General features: G+C 38.9%; 1 protein-coding gene across 2 annotated transcripts in view; it reads left to right on the top strand.

The window, feature by feature from the left end:
* Nucleotides 1–1,857: 1,857 nt before the first annotated feature.
* The window catches only part of FER (FER tyrosine kinase), a 180,329-nt gene continuing 161,122 nt past the window's right edge, over nt 1,858–21,064 (top strand). For both annotated transcript variants that reach the window (XM_063295348.1, XM_063295347.1), the window contains exons 1-3: nt 1,858–1,923; nt 14,322–14,418; nt 16,727–16,996. In XM_063295348.1, the coding sequence (XP_063151418.1) occupies nt 16,790–16,996 (207 nt within the window). In that variant the 5' untranslated portion in view covers nt 1,858–1,923; nt 14,322–14,418; nt 16,727–16,789. The remainder of the gene's footprint in view (nt 1,924–14,321; nt 14,419–16,726; nt 16,997–21,064) is intronic.

Genomic DNA, 21,064 nt, shown 5'->3' with positions numbered 1-21,064 from the left:
AGACGGGATAATATACCCATCAAAACTCTTAAACAAAACTTAGAGGGGTGTGTGTGTCTATTAGTGGACCTATTTACTACGATAGTTCTGATTTAATCTCCTCTGGCTAGAATACGACTATAATAGTGTAGGGAATAAGGGAGATGTGCAAGAAATGTGACAGAAAGATGAAAGATCTGTTACCTAGGCTGAAACACTTTCTTAAATTCTGGGAAGCAATATTTAGAAGTAGGTCAAGCAGACATCTCCCTTATTCGCTGGGGAATAAGAATGAGTGGAGGAATAGCACAATCAGACTTACAAGGTTCTGTTATTATAGCCTTTCTCAAAAAAAGTACAGTTCTAGTCTTCCTGTGGAGTTGATTTTCTGGTCTGGTCTACCTAGTGGGGCTGACAGGAGGTATCTGATTCTTGAATGTATTGCCAAGTACATCCTATGTTCTGCTTGCTTCCACCTCCAATGATATCAATACTTTAAATGTAAAAGAAGTAGTGCTGTAGCATGTATCTTTATTATATTGACCAACCTTCAATTGGTGGGAATATAGCAGTAAAACTAGATGCTATGAATCTGTATAATAAACATTTTTCTGTGCAATGTTTCTTTTCCCTGAGGTACCCAATTCTAATGATTTTCTTTGGAGGCAGATTTATATGGGTCTCATTTTCACATATATTCATTTGCAATTGCTCAAGAGAGATTAGAAATCTTTATTCTCATTATGGAAGTAACACACAGAAGACTGGAGACATCAGTTCAGCTTAGTTACCTTGGAAATAACACTTTGCGTTTGCTACCCATCGCTGTAATTCTATCACATGAATAGATTATTTTGTCTGAGATGTGAAAGAAAATGAAGTTCAATATCAACTTTATGTTGTTCTGGTACACTTGGGCCCAGTCCTACAAACTGTATTTTCACTGTGACTAATAGCTTAATATTATAGGCTGAGAGCCAGTTTGGTGTAGTGGTTAAGGCACTAGGCTAGAAACCAGGAGACCATGAGCTCTAGACCCACCTTAGGCACAAAGCCAGCTGGGTGACCTTGGGCCAGTCACTCTCTCTCAGCCTAGGAAGCAGGCAAGGGCAAACCACTTCTGAAAAACCTTGCAAAGAAAACTGCAGGGACTTGTCCAGACAGTCCCCGAGAATCAGACATGATTGAACGGATTGAAAAAAAAGGTTATTTGGGAGTTATGTTTGTAGATGACAAAACTACAGAACATTGGGCTGCTGCTCTAGTTTCCTTCCTGATGTAATTTGCAGTCATGGCCTGACCCTTAGAAACCGTCTTTTTCAACTGCATGCTAGTGAAACCATATACACAAAACAGCCCATTCCAAACTATGAGGGCTTTTTGAAAAATTAAGTCGTAGTCTTCAGCGGATTTATACTGGGACACAGAAGGGTGTCCCGCTGAATTCAAATGAGGCTCATTCTAATACTGCAGATTTTAGAAGGAAAACCACTGATGAGCTACGCCCGAAACATCCAGTTTACTATATAATCAGGGTTATAGCAGAAAGAACCATATATTCCCATACCCATCCCTCTGCTCCCACGTCCCACCCGTGTTTTCCTTGATGGGATACTAAACTCACTCCTCCTTACTCGAGGAGAGGAAATCAATTCAAACCCCACTCGTTGGCCCACCCCATCCACGCGATTCAACCAATAGCCTTTCCGCTTTGAGGACCGAGGACACCACTTTCGCCTCCATTCATTGGTTTACTGGCCAGTTGCCTCCCCCATAGCCGAGAGGGCTGGAAGGCGTGTGGATTGGCTGTCGGGGTTGATCTGCTTTGGAGCCGATTGGCTGTCGCCGGCGGGAGAAGTAAGCGCGGATTCGCCGGGGCGTCCGCCCGTGACATAGGCGGGGCGGGTGGCAGGCGTATTGTGGTGGAGGGGCTCAGCTTGTCAGGTAGGTGGATGTTGCGCTTGGGGTTTGTTGTGCCGCCGGTGGGGCTTTGTGCTTGACCGCGGCTGGGCGGACGGAGGGTGCGCGGCAGGGGCCTGGGGCCCCTTGAAGGGGTGCTAGGCTTGTGAGAGGTGCGGGCGCCTAGGCCCGACGGGTGGGCGGGGGCGGCGCCGGGATCGCTTTCGAGGATAAAGGAAGGAAGCGAGGCAGAAGGGAGGCGCAGCTGCTGTTGCGGCCAGCACCGGGGCTTGCTTGGGCAGCACGGTGCTGCCCGGACGTGGTCCCCCGGTCATCTTGGGAGGACGCGGGCTGGCGTCTACTGTTTGGCCTGCCTTCCTGGGCCGGCGGCTCTCCTGCCTCCTCCGCCACCCGGTCATCCTCCGTTTCCTCGACCGGGTCACTTGGGACTCGCTGGGAGGAATTTTTCGAGCTTTCGATTTGCACGGGCGTCGGAGCTTCCTCCCCGTCTCTGTCCTTTTGCTGATGTGCGCTTGCCCTGTTCGTCGTTACCCACCATGGCTTGCTTTAAGGGATAACTCTGGCACTTGAAAGGTGTGATGGCAGAATTCTGTATACGAAGAGACCCAGATTCCTTTTCACTTGTATAATATTTAATATGTTGTAAAGCTGCTTTCTTGGCTCCAACTGTTTCACTTGTCAAGGAGGCAGTTGGGTTTTTTTTTAAGGGAAAGAATACTGAAGAAAAAATCCACGTGCACAACGTGAAGTTAAATAGACAAGCTGTATTAAATTACTTTTGCTGTGTGCAATAGTAGAAGGTTGGAACTATTTAAAAACCCAAGTTTCTCAGGTCTCCTCAGAGGCCATTATATGTTGAAGGTAGCAGTCTAACACTTCATATTTTAATACTTGGCCTAGCAGAAACATTACGTCTTAATGCTTGGATTGTATAAGTTGGGTGAATAGATACAAGAACATCAGCTATTAGGAGCTGTTATTTACCCATAAAACTTTGTTTTTGTACTATTACAAAAGTTTGGTGGGGTAAAAGTGATTACATTAGCAGATAGATTTCCAGCCAATTTTGAACTGGCTTGCACTTAATGCCTTTGTGATATTGATATTCAATGTGTGTCTGTCTGTGTGTATACACACACACACGATTTGTAACATGTATTTGGAAGGGGGAAGCTGCTTTAAAATGTATGGGTCCTTAAACCAAATGTATCTCTTCTGGGAGTGTATTGCAGCTGTGGAGGTCAGACATGGGATCCCAGAAAAATGGCCCTGAATGACATCTTTATTAATATGGCAAGCACTTAATTGTTAAGATATATGTTGTTAGAATAATAAACATTTTCTACTTATTAGAAGCAGAGTTTGGAGGAATGAATGTTGGATCTTGTATTGGCTTCATGGAAAAGTATAGAAAAATACTCTTAAGTGCATGAGGATAGTAGAGCCGTTGATTAGTAATTCTTGAAATACAGTTCAGTCCCCAGCAACTTTAGGAAGTCTAATAGAACTGATATCTGAAACCTGGAAAACTGTTGTCCATCCATGAATACAACATAGAGCTAGGTGGGATAATATGATATATAAATATAATAAATAAATAATGGCCTGATTCTGTATTGGGCAACTTCATACATTTTAATGTTTTTCTCCATTGGAATTTTCTTTACTGATCATGTAAGAGTCTTACAATAAAATCATAATATAAAAAAGTGAACCTTTGTTGACAACTTTATTTAGGGTGTTGTTCCTTATCATTACCAGACTGAGTGGTAGAATGTAAATTACAGACAACCATGTTTTAAAACATTAAAAGTACAGAATTGTGCGAACTTGTATGCATGGTTGATCCAGCTGCATAAATATAATCATATGGGAGTAGGGTTAAGAACTAAGACAGGAAATATATCAGAATCTAAGGGATTTTCTCATTTTAAATTGTATTCCTGTTTCTAGTCCTAAACCTTTCTCAAAATGTCTCAAAATTTCTTCCCATTTGTTTTGTTTAATGTAAGTTAATATGCACTTTAATTATGTGTCTTTCTGTAGCTGTGGGGGCATCTGTGCATGAGTTTAATTTTTTCTATCCCGCTTGTATTTTTTATAAATAACTCAAAGCGGCAAACATACCTAATACTCCTCCCTCCTCTTTTCCCCACAACAACAACCCTGTGAGGTGAGTTGGGCTGAGGGAGAGTGACTGGCCCAAGGTCACCCAGCCGGCTTTCATGCCTAAGGAGGGACTAGAACTCTCGGTCTCTTGGTTTCTAGCCAGTTGCCTTAACCACAACTTTTGTTGTGCTACTTTCCAGGGAATTAGAGGAAGGTATGTTATACAGGTAGTCCTTGGTTAACAACCAAAGTTGTTGGTTAAGCGATCAAAGTTATGATAGTGTTGAATGAGTGGTGGTTACAACTGATCATGTGATCACAATCTGGGCTCTTGTCAGCAGGCTTGCACTTATGACAGTTTCAGTGTCCTGCAGACATGTGATCATGATCTGTAACCTTCCCTGCCAGCTTCCCACAAGCAAAATCAACCAAGCCCCGCCGCATTCGTACAATACCTCCCTGGCCACCCACACACCTCGCTCGCTCTCCCACACAGCAGCAGCCACCCCAAGCCTTGCCGTGCTCATGCTGTGCCTCCCCTGCCACTTGCACACCTGGCAGCAATCACTCCAAACCCCACTGCGCTCATGCCTCCCTGGCCACACACGCACCTCCTCGCTCCCTCTCCCATCAGCCACTTATCTGCCTGTTGGCCTGCTTGCAAGCCACCTGGGACTTGCAACTTCCTGCTGGCTTCCCCAACCTTGGTTGTTGGAAGCTGGCAGGAAGTTGCAAGGAGGTGCTCACTTAACAACCCATGATCCTCATTTAATGATGGCGATGACTGCATGGATTGCTGTTGCTAAGTGACATGGTCACGTGACATCACAGTTCCCAATTGCCCTTGTAACTCAAGAACTACCTGTATCTTCATTTGCCTCCACACAGGAGGATACAGAAACATGAGAAATGGTCATTTCCCAGCACCCTAATTGAACTTTGCAGCTGATGGTTGAAGTTGCAATCCTTCTCATGAAACTCAGTTTTAGTTGTGGAACTAAAGGTGATGTTCTGATTTTAGAACATTTTTGAAAAATTACTGTATTTTTTCTTTTTTAAATTGTAGGGGTTTAAACAAAAATGTAACTAGATGGGAGTGTTACAGTTAGGGTTCTAACCCTAACTGAGGGTCTAACTGAGCAGTTGTCAATTCATCTTCAGCTGCTCAACTTCTATTTAATTGGAACCTGCTATTTTTAAATCCACAAATTATGTTTGTGACTCTACATACACTTATCTTACATGGAGCCAAGTTATATACAAGGTCTTGCTTTATGATATGTTTTTAGTTGTAGCTGATGAGACTACAAATGCTAAATTGGCAGAGGATAGAGTTGCTTCCTGAATTTTATATACTCAATAATTAAAGTGGTAATTACTGTTGAATAGTGAGAATTCATGCATTTTAATTTGCTTTGTTTGGCAACAGAGTTTGTATTCTGGGTTCAGATCTTTAGGGAAGATGTAGCTTTAGAACACCATCAACCTATCCAAAGAACCTGGGAGATAGATCAGGGCAGGCAAACAATTTATGGAAAATGAAATAGACTTCTTTTTGTCTGAGAGCATGATCTCAAGAGGAGAACTCATTGACCTAAATGTGTAGCTCTTAGATCAGTGAACAACTGATTTCAGTTTAATCTTAGATTATTAATGAATGGGTTCAGAGAAAGGCCACCTGAGATTCTATGCTTTTGTCCAAATTGAAATAATATTTCAGTAACTAAGGTCCCTTTTGTAAGTTAGCTTATCAATGCATTCCAGCATATTCCCTTACTGTATGTTAAGTCAATAGTTTTTTTTGAGGGAGGGGGGGTTTGACAAAATGTATTTTAGGAACCATTCAGTCTTCATATCAAAGGGGTGGGGGGTGTTTCCAAGTTGTATTAAGCCACAGTGTTTGTAATTTGTTGAGTAAGCCGACACTGCAGTTGGGCTAATAACTTTTCAGTAAATTATACATTGTAGTATACATAGCCTAATACATGTAAATATCATGATGTCAGTTTGTCTCAGTGCTTAATAAAAGTGAATACATGTTATATAGAAAAATGGCAAAGCAAACTGTTTTGAGTAAAAGTGTGCACAGACACTTGTACTGGCTCTTTCGTTACTCTAATTATGTAATAAACAACACTTAAATCTCTGGGGTAGTTTGGGAGGTCAAGCCAAGAAAGGAGCAAGTATATTCTCTGCATGCATCTTCTCTTCCCAGTTTAGCGTGAAGTTGTTTGAGGCTATACTTCGTTTTCTTGCTGGAAATTGTTGGTTATGAGAAAATTAGCTAATTAGAGAAATGGTTGTTAACTAAATATTTCCTGATCTTAATTATAGATTGTAATAATTCATATTGGCTGTGGAGTCAAAATATGGTTGCATGAGCTAAATATGTTTCTGTAAGAGCTACAGGCTTCTAACCTTTGGTTTAGAGTATATGAATCAAGGAATTTAAATACTCAAAAAGTTGATACAAGTTCCAATATAAGGAACTGGAGGAATTTGAAAATTGCGGGAAATATAAATGATACACATAACAGGACAATTTTTTTTCCCTTAAGGATGGGTTGCAATATGATAGGAGGGAGGGTGTTAGATCAGGAAAAAGTGGCAAGCAGGGAATACATTATATTTCTTAATATTACAATTGCTTACTCAGTTTATATCCAATTTTTCTATTAAATTCAACAAAGTGGTTAACAAATACAAAGAGAACAAAAATAGAAAATAAAGTGGAATGCTAAATTGTTGTTTAATGGCTGCCTAAAGAGATAAAGTGTCTCCCATGAACTTTTGAAAATATAAGGGGTAGAAGTCCTGAGTCAATGAATTCTATAGCCTAGAATGATAGAGGAGAAGTCTATCCCCTGAGTGCCTAATCTGAAAGTAGAAGCATCTTCAAAAGGGTTTCTTCTCTAGTTATTAGTTGCTAATAACAGGAAATGGTATATCTCAGATAATCAAACCCTAGACTGTTTAGGCTGTGAAAGTTAACGCTAACACTGAATAATACCTGGAAAGCAGGGGGCTATTGGTGCAATCCTTTTAACATGGACTTCACGGGATCCCAGTATGGGCACTGAATAACAACCTACCTGCTGCATTTTCATCAGTTCAGGTTACTCTCAAAAGCTGCTTGGAAGCTGTAGATTGAACATACTGCAACAGTGAAACTGCAAAGCCTGAGTTACTGTTGTGAAAACTGACCAACCTAGGAACAGTTGCAATTGGTGTGCTAAGCATAATTGTGCCTTGTGCACAGTTGTGTTACAAGACTTTCATAGGGCTTTTAGAATGGGAGATTCTTATTAACCTCTCCCTGATTGTATCTGTTGTCCCACCGCATCCAGCAGTGAGGGCATGCTGTGGGTCCCATTGACTAGGGAGTTTCATTTGGCAGGCCTTAGGCAGTGGGCCTTTTCTGCTATGGCCCTCACTTTGTGGAACATCCTTCTGCCCGAGGTGAGGTGGGCCTCGTCCCTTTTAGCTTTCTGGAGGTACCTCAAGACATAGTTGTGTCAGCAGGCCTGGGGACCCCAGGGGACGGGTGAAATATTGACATGGCTCCTGTGTAATTAACACCTCCTCTTTGCCTAATCTTTTATTCTGTTTTCAGTTTTGTGCCTTTTATAATTTTACAGTTTTTAATATTAATATTAATTTGTATATTTTGTTTGGTGGTGTACAACTTTGTTGTACGCCACCCAGAGTCACTTGATTGTGAGATGGGTGACTATATAAGTATGACAAATAAATAAACAAGTGACAGCAATGAAAGGAGTTGCATGATATTAATGTAGTTTTTTCTAAGTAGTCTAGTGAGTATGCAGCATACAAATTATTATTAAATAAATTATGCAAATATACTCTTTGCCATAGTTCCTCCTAAGAACCTAACACACTGAAAACCAAGGAGCATTCCTGGGCTTCAGACTTGCTCATTCAAGGAGAATACAGTCCCATCAGCACTTACATTTTGTCTGGATATAATTTCAGCTGTTTTTTTTTCCCCATCATCTAACCCATTACTGAACCTAGGCAGTATTCAAGAGTACTGAAACCTTCCTTAGAATTCGACATCACAGATTAATGGAGCTGTTACTAGCATATTGGTAGGACCCTTTTCTAAAGTTCTAAATAATTGTGCAGATAGAAACTCAACAAAGTAGCATTTCTGCCCACTCTTTTGACTGCTTTCATTGGAGTAACAAGGAAGATTTAGCTAGTTGGGCGCAATGCTTACCACCAACTCCTTCAAAGGAAGAGCCCAGAGAATGGGGTAAATTCCAGTTTTTGAGCTGAACTTCCCATGCTGCAAGGTAGAGGCAGCTTCTATTGTGCTTTAGATTTTATTCCCTCTATGATTATCAGGGAAGATTATTGAGAAATAGAATCCTCTGTCTTCTCTTGTATACTCGCTGGCTAGAGGTAGTATTGAACATTTTTGTTCTTTGTCTTCAACTTTCTGCCCTAGGACAAAAAAAATACTATTCAATAACTTCTCATTAATCTGCTTTTCTGTCTAAATAAAGAGTGGGCTTCAATAAATATTTTTTCAAGTGTTTTCAGATACAATAAGTGTGTTCAGAGATAAGATTACAACCATTGTATATGACTGCAACCATGCAATTTTCTCATGGGAATAGTTTGCTATTATCTTTCTTTGGTATGTTTTTTGATCTTCCCCATAGCCAACAGCCCTGGAATTCTCAGGTAGTTCCTCATCCATTTATTAACCAGGGCTGAACCTAGTAAGTTTCTGACGTCATTCAAGGTTTATTTATTTATTTTCTATACCACCTTTATTATTTTCATAAATAACTCAAGGTGGTGGACATACCAAATACTCCTTCCTCCTCTCCCCACAACAACAGCCCTGTGAGGTGAGTTGGGCTGAGAGAGAGTGACTGGGCCAAGGTCACCCAGCTGGCTTTCATGCCTAAGGTTGGGACTAGAACTCACAGACTCCTGGTTTCTAGCCCGTTGCCTTAACCACTAGACCAAACTGGCTATCTTGCCTAGGTGTAACATTTTAAGCAGATTTGCCTTAAATATCACTACTCCTTTTTGTTTGTTTTTGGTTTACTCTATTAGTTGGAGAATTATTCAGCAAGTAAGCTTGCAATCTGTTTAGAGACTTTTGAACATTCCACTTGAAGTCTTTTTCTTTTTAAAGGAAAAGACTAGGCTAGTTATGTTAACTGTGGTACAATCCAGTATGTATGTATCCAGAAATAAATCCTACTGAGCATACTGGGGCTTATTTATTGATTACTTATTGATTAGATTTATATCTCCACTACTTTTTCACTTCAACAACCACCCTATGAATAATATCAGTTATTTCAGAATAATAGTTCCTGGTGTGTCATGTTATTCCATTCCAGATGAAAGCATTTTATTTCCATTTTTTATTTCCCCAGACTTATTCATATCAGTAGTTGTCCCTGAAATACTTCTTCAGATGACTTTCAACTCTAGAGTAGAAAGCTGTAAGGCAACAAAGTTATCTCCCCTCCCTTGCATGTCCAAACAGATGAATTCACTTTGCTTACCCAAATGTAATTACTTAGATGCTTGTGCTTTCTTGGCATAAAAAAGTCTGTGAATCAGAAGAAAGAAATTAGTTGGAATTGTTCTAGCAAGAGGAGTGGGGGGAAATAGATTCGAGAAATTATATTTTTCTCTTCCTCTTTGTTACTACTCTGTAAACTCCTAAATCTGCTGTCTGCCATCTATCCCAAATATAATAATAATAAGAATAATAATAATAATAAGAAGAAGAAGTTATTTTCATTGTAGTGTCTCTATGTGTCACCAAACTATATTTTCAGAATTTATGTTTATGGCTACGGTCTTATATACACTTTAGAATAAATAATATTGAAAACAACAGCATTTACTTTTGAGTAAAACACATTTGTAGTAGTCAGTACTTCGAGCTCACAGATGTTACCTATTCTGTATTAACAGATAAAGATATAAGTGCCTCCGCTGTACTTATATACCTCAAGTGTTCTGCCATGAAGAGATCCTTACAGTTTACTTTGTCAACAGTGAACAAAATGTTGGAGAAATAAATTTCTTCACTCCCCTAATTACAAGTCACACCCAGCTGCTGAAGATTAAAAAAATCTGGATAGGTGATCTGTTTTCTTTTGCAGTTACAGACAGCATTAGTCAGTGCCTCTATGTAGTTACTTCATGTATGTTTAGTGATAAGAGCTGTGTCATTAGATAGTAATTAGAAAGTTTTGTGCAGCTTTTTCTTTTTAAACTTGAGTTGATAGGTAGAAAAGGTACAATTTGGGCTTTTAGTTTACAATGGAGCTCTTACTCATTTCCTCTTGAAATGGATGAACTGAAGCTCCCAAAGTAGGGAAAGATATGGTGAGAAATTGAAAGGATCATTTAAACATAGAGTGAGCTATTTTTTTTTTTTTTTAAAGCTAGGGCTCAGGTGATTTACCTAGGATAAATTCTGGATTTCTGCAATTTTTTTTAACGGGGCAGGCCACCAGGGATGATTAAAAGAAAAAAAGTCATCTCCAGAAAACTAACTTCTTTAAAGAAATTATAGAGAGCTGCTTTCTAGAGAGGAAGCAGTTACAGGTAGTCTTCTCTTAACAACCACAATTGAGCCCAGATTTTTGGTTGTAAGTCATAATGGTTGTTAAGTGAGCCAGACTCATTTTTACAGCCTTTTTTTGCTGCAGGTGTTAAATAAGTCACAGCGGTCATTAAGTGATTCAAGATAGGGGCTGGTGGTTTCCTTTGGTTATTAAGCGAACAATGCAGTTGTTAAGTGAGCCAGGAGTTACTTTGCAGTATTGTGGGAGGCGGAGTGTGATAGTCAAAAGTTTTCCACCAAAACATGACTATGGAAATGCTTCTGTGGCTACAGTAGTAGTATTTTCAGTTCATATTACTGTTATTTTCAACTAATATTACTGGTTGATTATTAAAAACTTACTGTAAGGTCTTCATTGGAATCTTTGTTCTACAGTACAGTACTAAACAGGTTTAGAGGTACAGTACTGTACAATACTATACCTTTAAACCTGTTTAGTACTGTACTGTAGAACAGTAGTACTTATGCTTGTTTTTGTACAGTACTGTATATAAATCTGATTTTTGTAAAACTGTTTTAAAAACAGTAAATCAGCATTCAGTATTGTTAAATATAATTAAAAATCAGACAGGCAGAGGATGGAACATGCATGGCACCATACAAATCTCTACTTAAGTTAAACAAAATCTGGGAAAAAAATTAAAGGCAAGCATAAGTACAGTATTGCATAGAAAAAGTACTTACCCTTCCTGTATAGTACTATAAGGCACACACACAAGGCTCTCTCTGCCGGCTGCTAAATCACAGTAAGTAGTGCAACCATGTGACTGGGTCTGCTGCCTCCGAAATCCAGCGTCATAAGCCTGGAGGACTTCCTGGTTCCAAAGGGCGGACATGTGACCCTAAATAACCCTAAATAACTTCCGGGATGGCCAAATTTTGGTCATGTGATTGCAGAGGCGTTGTGAGGGTCATAATTTCGGGCCTCCGTCGGAAATCTACTTTTGGGGTACCATTGTAACTTTGAACAGCCTTTAAGCGGCCAGTTGTTAAGTGAAGACTACCTGTACCATCAAATGCAATCTTTTATTGGAATAAGCATCACAGAACTCAATGGAGGTGCCTCAAGGTAAATGGGTTTGAACTGCACATCCCAACCATTTTTTCAAAGCATGTACACTACAACCTCTGAAGTGAATTCCTAAATCTTGTTTTGGCTAGATAACAGCAGCTATTCTTTCTCCTCCTGTATCAGTTTCCCCTTTTCCATCCGTTAGAAGTTTTATATGCTACTTTGAATGATGAGTCCATTTTTAGTGCGTAATGCTAAAATGGTGACAGTCCAGAATATTTGAAATTAACTAGATTATTAGAATGTTGAGTTTTGCAGAACCAACATTTCTACTAACAGCAAATTCTGGTTTTCAGTAGTTTTTCTTGACTTGTTTTGCTTATACATTACACCCCTTAAAATGGATGCAGGATCTTTGGGGAATAGAGTGAAACTTAACTGGGCAGCAATAATAGATTGATGTGTGTTTTTATTTATTTTTGTATTTATGCTGTTATATTATAAGCTGCTAAGAGTTTTGTGAGTAGGTGGCATACAACTGTTCACATGTATAAATGAAATTCCTCAGTTATGTCAGTGAAAGAGATGACTTCGAAGAATTTACAGTATCACTTCCTTTTAGACTGATAAGTAGATGGTTAGCTAAATCAAATCAAATGAGTCTCCCCTTATAAACACTGCTAATACTAAATTATAGTTCCATCAGTAAAGGACCAACAATATAAATAAAATACACTGGATTTGTACACTTGGAGTAGATGCTTTAAGGAGTTACAAACAGGTGCTACCCTTGCATTCTCTGATGTACCTTTTTGCCTTTAAATCTGAAATGCCATACAGTCTTAACTCACACATCAACTAAGCCATGGCTTGCTTTAGCAAGATATGGTGGCTGAGTTCACAAAACTAGCCCATAATTCATAGTTTACAAGTCACAGTAGTTTGATTCACATGTGGTACTAACCCCAAACAGCAAAGTACATTATGGCTTAAAGTGATGCTTTGAACCCCAATGTTTACATACGAATATGAAAGCCAACCTACAGTTGGTTTTAGTAGAACCCTTAGATCATTAATTTGAGTTAAGTGCTGTATCTTAGAGTTAAAGAATTCTGGGTCATGCGTTTTTTTTATTATAAGTCCTGAAAAAAGCTTACATTCTTCCATGCGGCAGTATAATGTAGGGATACTTATTTTTGAACAATTAGAGTCAGAAATCCTTGCTGATGTACTGCAGCAAATAACCTAAATACCTGCTTTTGGAGCTATAGTATTTAAGAACATCTGGAAAAGCCTTAAAACCTTGCTGTTAAAAACCAGCATGTTGCAAATAAGGAGCAATGCTTGCTATTTCCTCCCCCCCCCATCTGTTTCAACTTAAGTGGCAGAAAATAAGTTGCCCTAATGTTATAACTCTTAGGGCTATGACAAAAGACTGGTGACCTTAGCCTGCTACATCACGTTTGGGGCTGAGGTTGGTATTTCAGAAAACATTAGCCTTAGATGACAAGTGGAAAGCAGGAAGAGGAAACTCTAAGTCTGCCTATGAACTCAAAAAGGGAAAATCAATAGATTGTATGCCCCATCACACATTTACTTCAATCAGGTGGCTGTGCCCGCATAATACAATTCGGTATGTGTCTATTCAAGAGTAAGTCTTACTGATTTCACAAAATGTATTCTCAGATGGGTATAGTCTAAGTTTTGATAATACCTATGTATTCAGAAATGATGTATTATTGCAGGTTTATACAAATAGGGACAGTTGCCTTGGCGATTCATCACCACCTGAGATTACTGAAGTGAGAAATGTGGGTGATATTTTTCTCTTTTGTATGGAACTTTAGTTCAATACTACTGACTTTTCCCTTAGAGAATAGATCACAAAGGTATTGTCATAGGATTTAATACAATTTAATGATTATGTGCCATCCTGTCAAAGTGACCATGTAGATAGACCTTCTCCAGGATAATATGTCCTTAACCTGGTCTTCCAATGTTGCACTTATTGCTGCTGTAGTTGAGTCCATTCATCTTGCTGCTAGTTGTCCTCTTTTTCTCTTTCCTTCCACCTTTCCTAGCACTATATGCTTCTCAAGAGAGCTAGCTCTCTGCATAATGTGTTCAAATTATGGTAATTTGAGGCTGGTCATTCGTACCTCAAGTGTGAACTCTGGATTGATTTGTTCTGTGATTTGATACAATACTATTGTGTTTTTATATATTTGTAATGATGTTACAAGATTATGGGAATTGGTTCCTGGGGCATTTTCATTTAACTCTTTTATAATGAATGGTATTTGGAATTACAATTTTAAGGATTCACCAGATTTTGCATGTCAGTCTGAGCACTTCCCTTTTAATTTTGGCTGTGTTAGATGCTTTGGCCCAATTTTGGCTGGGAAGCAGTTTGTAAGCATGGGTGAGAGGTAGTTACAGAGAATTTAGTGTGCTCGTGGATATGATTCTCAGCCAGAGCAATATATTAAAGAAGATTAGGAGCTGTTCCGTAAATGTCCTACCTGAAATAAATGCCCCAGATGTAAATGCCTCTGCTAATATGTAGACTTGGTAGGTAAGGAAGTCAGTATTTCATAATATGTGGCTCCCTATTCAAGAACCGTGACATTGTATGGTTTGTCAACTGGATCATATAACTTTTGTTTTACATAGGTTTACTAAAGTACGGGGAATCTGGAAGAGCTAAGCCAGAAACCAAGGAGTGAATGTTGGAAAGGGAAGAATGTCAGAACAATAACTTTTATAAAAGGTACATGTATATTTTGCCTTTCTGTTATCAAGTTTACCTAGAGAATATGATTTTCATTAAAATTTATAGCATGCTCTGTCTAGGGCATTTACCCATATATGTTTATAAATAAACATGTGGCTTTCCCAGAAAACCCTTTGAGGATGTGTCAGTGTTACTTTTCATTTGAGTTGTCTCTCACTGTTCTGGTAAAATCTTTCACTCTTTTTATCACCTCATACATGTATGAGTCTTGCTAGTAGAAGATATTTACAGCCAACTTACAGATGTTCCTGTATGAGCAGTACTTTGTTCTCTATAATCTATATGTTTAAAACAGAAGAATAACCCATACATTATTGGCATAGTGAGGAATATTATTGATTGCAATTTTGGCATTGTTCTGTGCAACTCTGGCATTGTTCTGAAGAAATATTTGTAATATAATATAGTTCAATTGTCACTGCTTTTGTCTTCAAATGAAAACAACTTTGTTAGTCAAATAATTACATGTGATACATGTTTGTGTGTATGTATACATTCAAAATTATTCACTGAAGGTCTTACATCAGTAATGATATTTAAGAAAATTGCAGCTTTCAAAACAATGTCTATCTTAGGCCTATTAAATAACTAAAAGTTGCTGATCCGAATAACGACTGGAGCAAAAAATCTTTCTCTGACTCCTTTTTAATCATCATAAATACAACAATATAATTTTCATGGATTCAATGCCAAGTTAATTGGGGCTGATGGGATACCTTTAGAATGGCCATCCAGCACCATGGAAAACATGGCTTAAACCTTTCTGGTAAAAAAGTGCTTCTATATAGTATTTTGGTATTGTCCAAAACTCAGATAAGTCCTGTTTCAGATTTTTAAAAAAGTTTGAGAAGCAGCAGGATTGGAAAGATCAGCTTTACAAATAACTGCCTTGTCTGTATCCTGAGAATTTTGGCCATAGATTTTGCAGAGTTAGTTCCAAATTCTAGTAAAAATGTAAGGGGAAAAGCCCCCCAAATGAATTTTATAGATTAGCACAATAAATGAACTGTAGTTTTGTATGCAAATAAGTTGCAAGCTTTTGTTTGCATGTAGTTTGGGCTATATGGCTTCAAATCAGTTTTATATGCTGTTTTGACTTTAATTCTGACTTCGGCTTTTATCTTGGTTTTGACTACTTTATAAGAATTTTGTCATTTTACATTATGTGATGTACGTTCAATTCACTCTACTGATTGTGGGGTATTCAATATTATAAACTGTTGTGTACTAGTTCTGCAGGAAGACAAATCAGATTCTAAGCTGAGCATTTCTCCTACCGCACATTTAGGAGAACCATAACACCATGCAAAAGGTTGCTTTTAGCTACTCAGAAGAGAAATAAGAATCAGAGATTTATACTGCGATTCCATTAAAGAGATGGGGACCTAGGTTTGCCTTGTATCAAAATGGAGAAATGCTTTAGAACAATGTTCTGCTTTCTTTGACCTTTCCCTTGTTCATTTTATAGATCTATAAAGAAACCCAAACATTTACTGTAAAGGAAGAAACTTTTTTTTTAAGGAAGCATCTTGAATAGTTAACTTTATTGTATCTTTGGTAAAAATTATCTTGGAAAAACCTATAGGGAATTTTAAAAATATTTTATTTGTCTAAGATCAGTTGCTTTCTGGAGCACTTCTGAATGCCATCTTATAACAGTGGTTGGCTTAATTTATCACACTAAATCAGATTTCTTTTAACCATCGTTCATTAAGCAACAGTTGTTTGATTATCATTCACATACCATTTTGGCTTGGTTTGCACAGTTGCTAAGTAAACTATATTATGTGTTAAAGCAGTTTGTAAATCAACCATTGGGAGGGTCGAGAGGGAAAGGTCAACACAAGGACTCTCCACTGTAAAGCCCCTCCAGTCAGATCTGATGATGAAGAAAAGGACTTGATCTTTTACTCCATGGTTAGTTCACTCTGCAGCTATGTGAATGAAAAAAAGAATTGCTTGTCCCTTCTCCATAAATGTGCTTAGCTCTTCTTTGGGAATGCTTATGTCTGTAAATGCAGTAAAATATACAGCCAGTTTGGTGTAGTGGTTAAGTTGCAGGCCAAGAAACCAGGGGACTGTGAGTTCTAGGCCTCCCTTAGGCATAAAAGCCAGCTGGGAGACTTTGGGTCAGTCACACTCTCTCAGTCCAGCCCACCTCACAGGGTTGTTGTGGGAAAAATAGGAGACAAGAGTATTAGGTATGTTCGCCTCCTTGAGTTACATATAAAAAGTAATCATAATCTTAATAACAACCTTTGTCATTATTTTGTTATGTTTACAGATGTGCTGGCAAAAATAATTTTCACTACTGGCTCTTGATAAATCTAGTGCCTTAAGAAAAAAGATGGGGTTTGGAAGTGATTTGAAGTATTCCCATGAAGCTTTGCTAAAACTGCAAGATTGGGAGTTACGGCTACTGGAAACAGTGAAGAAATTTATGGCCATGAGAATAAAAAGTGACAAAGAATATGCATCCACTTTACAGAACCTTTGCAATCAGGTTGATAAAGAGAGTACCTCACAACTGGATTATGTTAGTAATGTATCAAAGGTAAGAAAATAATATTGTAAAATTTAAAGTAAGTAAACTTTTTAAATATGATGATCTGCAAATTTATAAACTTTATGGTTAACACAGAGTAACTTTAAGACCGTAGTTGTAAGCATATAACTTACTGTTTCTATTGAGTTCTGTAGACTTGAATAAACATAATTTGTTTATCTTGATGTTAAACTACTTAATGGTTTGGCGTACAGGTTCTGTATGGGGACTTGATTTGTTTTGTGAACTTCTTTGAGATAAATCATTTTGCATATACTTCCCTTCTAATTTTTGGCCCAATAATTCATGTTCCTGTTTTATTGAATTAATTGCACGTACTTCTCAGTTAACGACAGCAGTTGGAACTCGAAGTTCCATTGTTAAGTGATGCAGTTTTAAAGTGTGACATCGTGTGACTATGCCACTTAGCAACAGAAATTCCGGCAATTCTTAGCAACAGCAATTCCAGTTGCTGTCGTTAAGCAAATCACAGGTTGTTAAATGAGCATGTCACGTGTTTGCCATTTGTGACCTGCTGGCTTCCCCATTGACTTTGCTTGTCAGAAGCTGGTAAAGAAGATATGATTAAATGGGCAAAGAATTTTGGTTACAGTATCATGCTTGATCAATGGGAAAACATGTGGAGCAAAGGTTTGAAATTTATGTTGAATTATAATTTGAAAGAATTTTTATAAGATGATGTATCATTGATACTTAACACCTGACAAATAGTCAAAGATGTATAAGGGAATGACAAATATATGTTGGAAATGTTCTCAAGATGAAGGTACTTTTTATCTCTGGTGGACTTGTAAGAAAATTAAGACTTATTGGGGTCAGATATGTACTTTAATTCAAAAGGTTCTTAAGGTTAACATACAGTTGAAACCAGAAGTTTTTGTTTTAGGCTTGATGGTTAAACAGTTTGAAAGAAAATTTGGGACTCTGTTTGTATATATGACAACAGCAGCAAGACTTTTATGTGCACAAAGATGGAAGGACTTACAAAATCCTACAGTGGAAGAATGGATGGTGAAATTAATGAAGCTGGCAGAGATGGTGAAACTGACTGTATTGATTAAAGAAAATAATTCATCTAACTTTGTTTCTACTTGGAAACCACTTTTGGACTTTCTATTTAAAACTGAATATCAGTATCTTTTGACATAGTGAAGTGTATTTATTTTTGTATTCATAGTTTCAGTAATATGCTTTCATATGTAAAATCATTTTAATTAATATCTAGACTCTCATCTTCATATTTGTTAGGTATAGAAACTCTCCTAACAAATTAACGTGTGTGAATGGGGAGGACATGGATGATTGCACATTCCATTTTTGCTCTTTGCATGTCAGAATGCACGCTGCAACTGTAATTTTTACAGTCTTGACATTTAGAAGTAAATCTTTTGGTCTTGGTCTTAATGGGCATTTTTAAGGTATTTGAAATGGAGCTAACAAGGTCATATAGGTAGTCCTCGCTTAACGATCGTAACTGGGACTGGAATTTCTGTTGCTAAGCAATGCAGTTGTAAAGTGTGACATCATATGACTGATTTGCTTAGTAGCAGCAATCCAAGCACTCCCTGTTGCCATTGTTAACTGAGGAACATGGGTCATTAAGCAACTCCCAGGTGGTTTGCAAGCAGGCTGGCGGGAAGTAAGTAGCTACTGCTGGGCAGGGGAGGGTGCACGTGTGGCCAGTGAGGTACAGGTGTGGCCAGGCATGGCTGCTGCTGGGGTGTGTGGGTGGCCAGCATGAGCATAGCAGGGTCGGGGTGGTTGACACTGGATGGGGGAGAGTGTAAGCGACTTACTGGAGCGACTTGTGACCTTCCTTGCTGATTTCCCTGTTGACTTTGCTTGTGGCAAGCTGGCAGGGAAGGTTGCAAATGGTGATCACATGACCGTGGGGCGCTTCAACCTTTGTAAGTGAGAGCCGGTTGCCAAACTCTCAGATTACAATCATGTGACCGTGGGGGTGCTGGGCCAGCTAGAATTTCGAGGACCAGTCATAAGTACCACTCAATCAGCGCCAACTTTAAATGGTGACTGAACGAGTGGTTATTAAACAAGGATTGCCTGTATGTTGATAATGTGCATTGAAATAGAATAAACCATTTTAGTTGGGCATATTTCAATTTGTGGCCAACAAAGTAAACTTTAGTGGTGATTTTCAGAGTTAAGGATGACAGTTTCTTTAGAACATCTTTGCCTTTTTTTCTTTAGCTATTTTGGGGAGTCTATTTTGAAAATTAATTGGACTCTTCAGATTTTACTTATTCTGATCTCTCTTTCATACAGTATGTGGTTTATTTTATGAACCAAGATTACTTTAAGACATTAAAACTTAAAGAATTCTGTTCTAAATATATATTACCCCAAGTTTGGTCTAGTGGTTAAGGCAACGGGCTAGAAACCAGGAGTCTGTGAGTTCTAGTCCTGCCTTAGGCATGAAAGCCGGCTGGGTGACCTTGGGCAAGTCACTTTCTCTCGGCCCAACTCACCTCACAGAGTTGTTGTCGGGAAAATAGGAGGAGGAAGGAATATTAGGTATGTTCACCACCTTGAATTATTTATAAAAATAAAGTGGGCGATAGAAAATAAATACATATTACAATACAGTGTAAGTAATCGTATCTCAGTTGCTTTGAGAATTGCTCTCAGTTTTTATTCCACGTTTATATAGAATAGTGTGCTTGTGTACTTCCAGTGAGGACATGGCAGCCTGAACAGCTGTGCCCGTGGGCTCAGCGGGCAGAACTGACAACACAGCAGTTTGTTGGGCTCAGGCAGGTTTTTCCTGAAGCCCAGGAGTGTTTTTCCAAAAAAAGGAAAGCACATGAAATTACTCCATCTGTCCTCCGAATGGCTACTTGCAGCCAGAAGATCGCAAACACTGTTCGACTGGTAAGAGCTAGCTGGGAGGCTGAGATGTCACCATTTTCTAAACTGCACTGTAGCCTTAAAGGGACACTAAGACCGGCCACCGCATTTCTAAATCACCCAATTTATATTTCTTTTAAGTGCGCGTACCCTAAGAGAGGCTTTCTACAACAAGGAGAAACAGGCTGTCTTGGTGCTTATCGTTATTTTTGGGATTATTTTTTTTTTAAATTCTAAGTTTTGGACTTGGTTTTCCCTCCAAATATTAAGGAGGATTGAGAGTAAATAATTGTCTCCCTGTTATTATTTTTGTACTAAATTTGAAGATACTAGCATTTTCCTAAACCCTACCAAGTTTTTATGCAAGACATTCAGGACATTGTAGAAAATATGAGGTCTAAAATGTGTCATCTGGTTGGGGATGTTGTGAATGAAACTCAGGAATTCAACAGTGATAGAAATGTTTCTTCTAAGAGTGAGATCGGGATTTTTGTTGAAATGCTGGATGAAGATTGGATAGTCGAATTGGAGAGATTTAAGGGAGAGAGCTGTCAGAATCAAGCCTACCTCACCTGCTTCTGACTCGAAAAGTAAAATTCTTTCTGAGTCAGAGGAGGAATTGGAAACTTACCGGGCTGAAATCAGGAAAACAAAACTCCAGAATGAGTCAGCGGCGTGGGAAGAATCCATGGCGCTGATTGGGCAAGATTCGGGGGAGGATTTGAATCCTCCAATCAGTGTGCGCCAAAGATGAGCTGAAAAGCACACGAAGGAGAAAGCAGCCCGATTGGCTACAGGAGACTCCAAGCGTGCCAAAGACCAGAATAAAAGGCAGCCGTGCGAAGAGCGAGCTGCTGGAGACAACTGATCCTCCAAGCCTGCAGCTTTGGAAGAAGAGTCCCTACCGATGTCGGAGACAGCGTCTGTTGCCGAAGAGGAACTAACGCCTTCACTTCCCTACGAGGAGGGATTGAATCCTGTGTCTGCTGCAACCAAGGAATCAGCATCAGCCGCACTCAGCAGCCACCACCTTGCATCCAACTCCGTGATCTCCCCAGCAGTGTAGTCACACTCTGAATCTCCAGTGTCGCTGTTGGCTCCCGGTCTGGAACAGCGATGCTTTGTCCACTCAGTCATGTCCAGGGATTTCACAACTATCTTGTTTAGGATCTGGTTGCCAGTCCAGTCCGA

Source organism: Candoia aspera, chromosome 2 (assembly GCF_035149785.1).
Source record: "Candoia aspera isolate rCanAsp1 chromosome 2, rCanAsp1.hap2, whole genome shotgun sequence".
NCBI classification, from domain to species: domain Eukaryota; kingdom Metazoa; phylum Chordata; class Lepidosauria; order Squamata; family Boidae; genus Candoia; species Candoia aspera.
The sequence above is the reverse complement of the archived record's forward strand: the minus strand, read 5'-3'. Positions and strand labels throughout refer to the sequence as shown.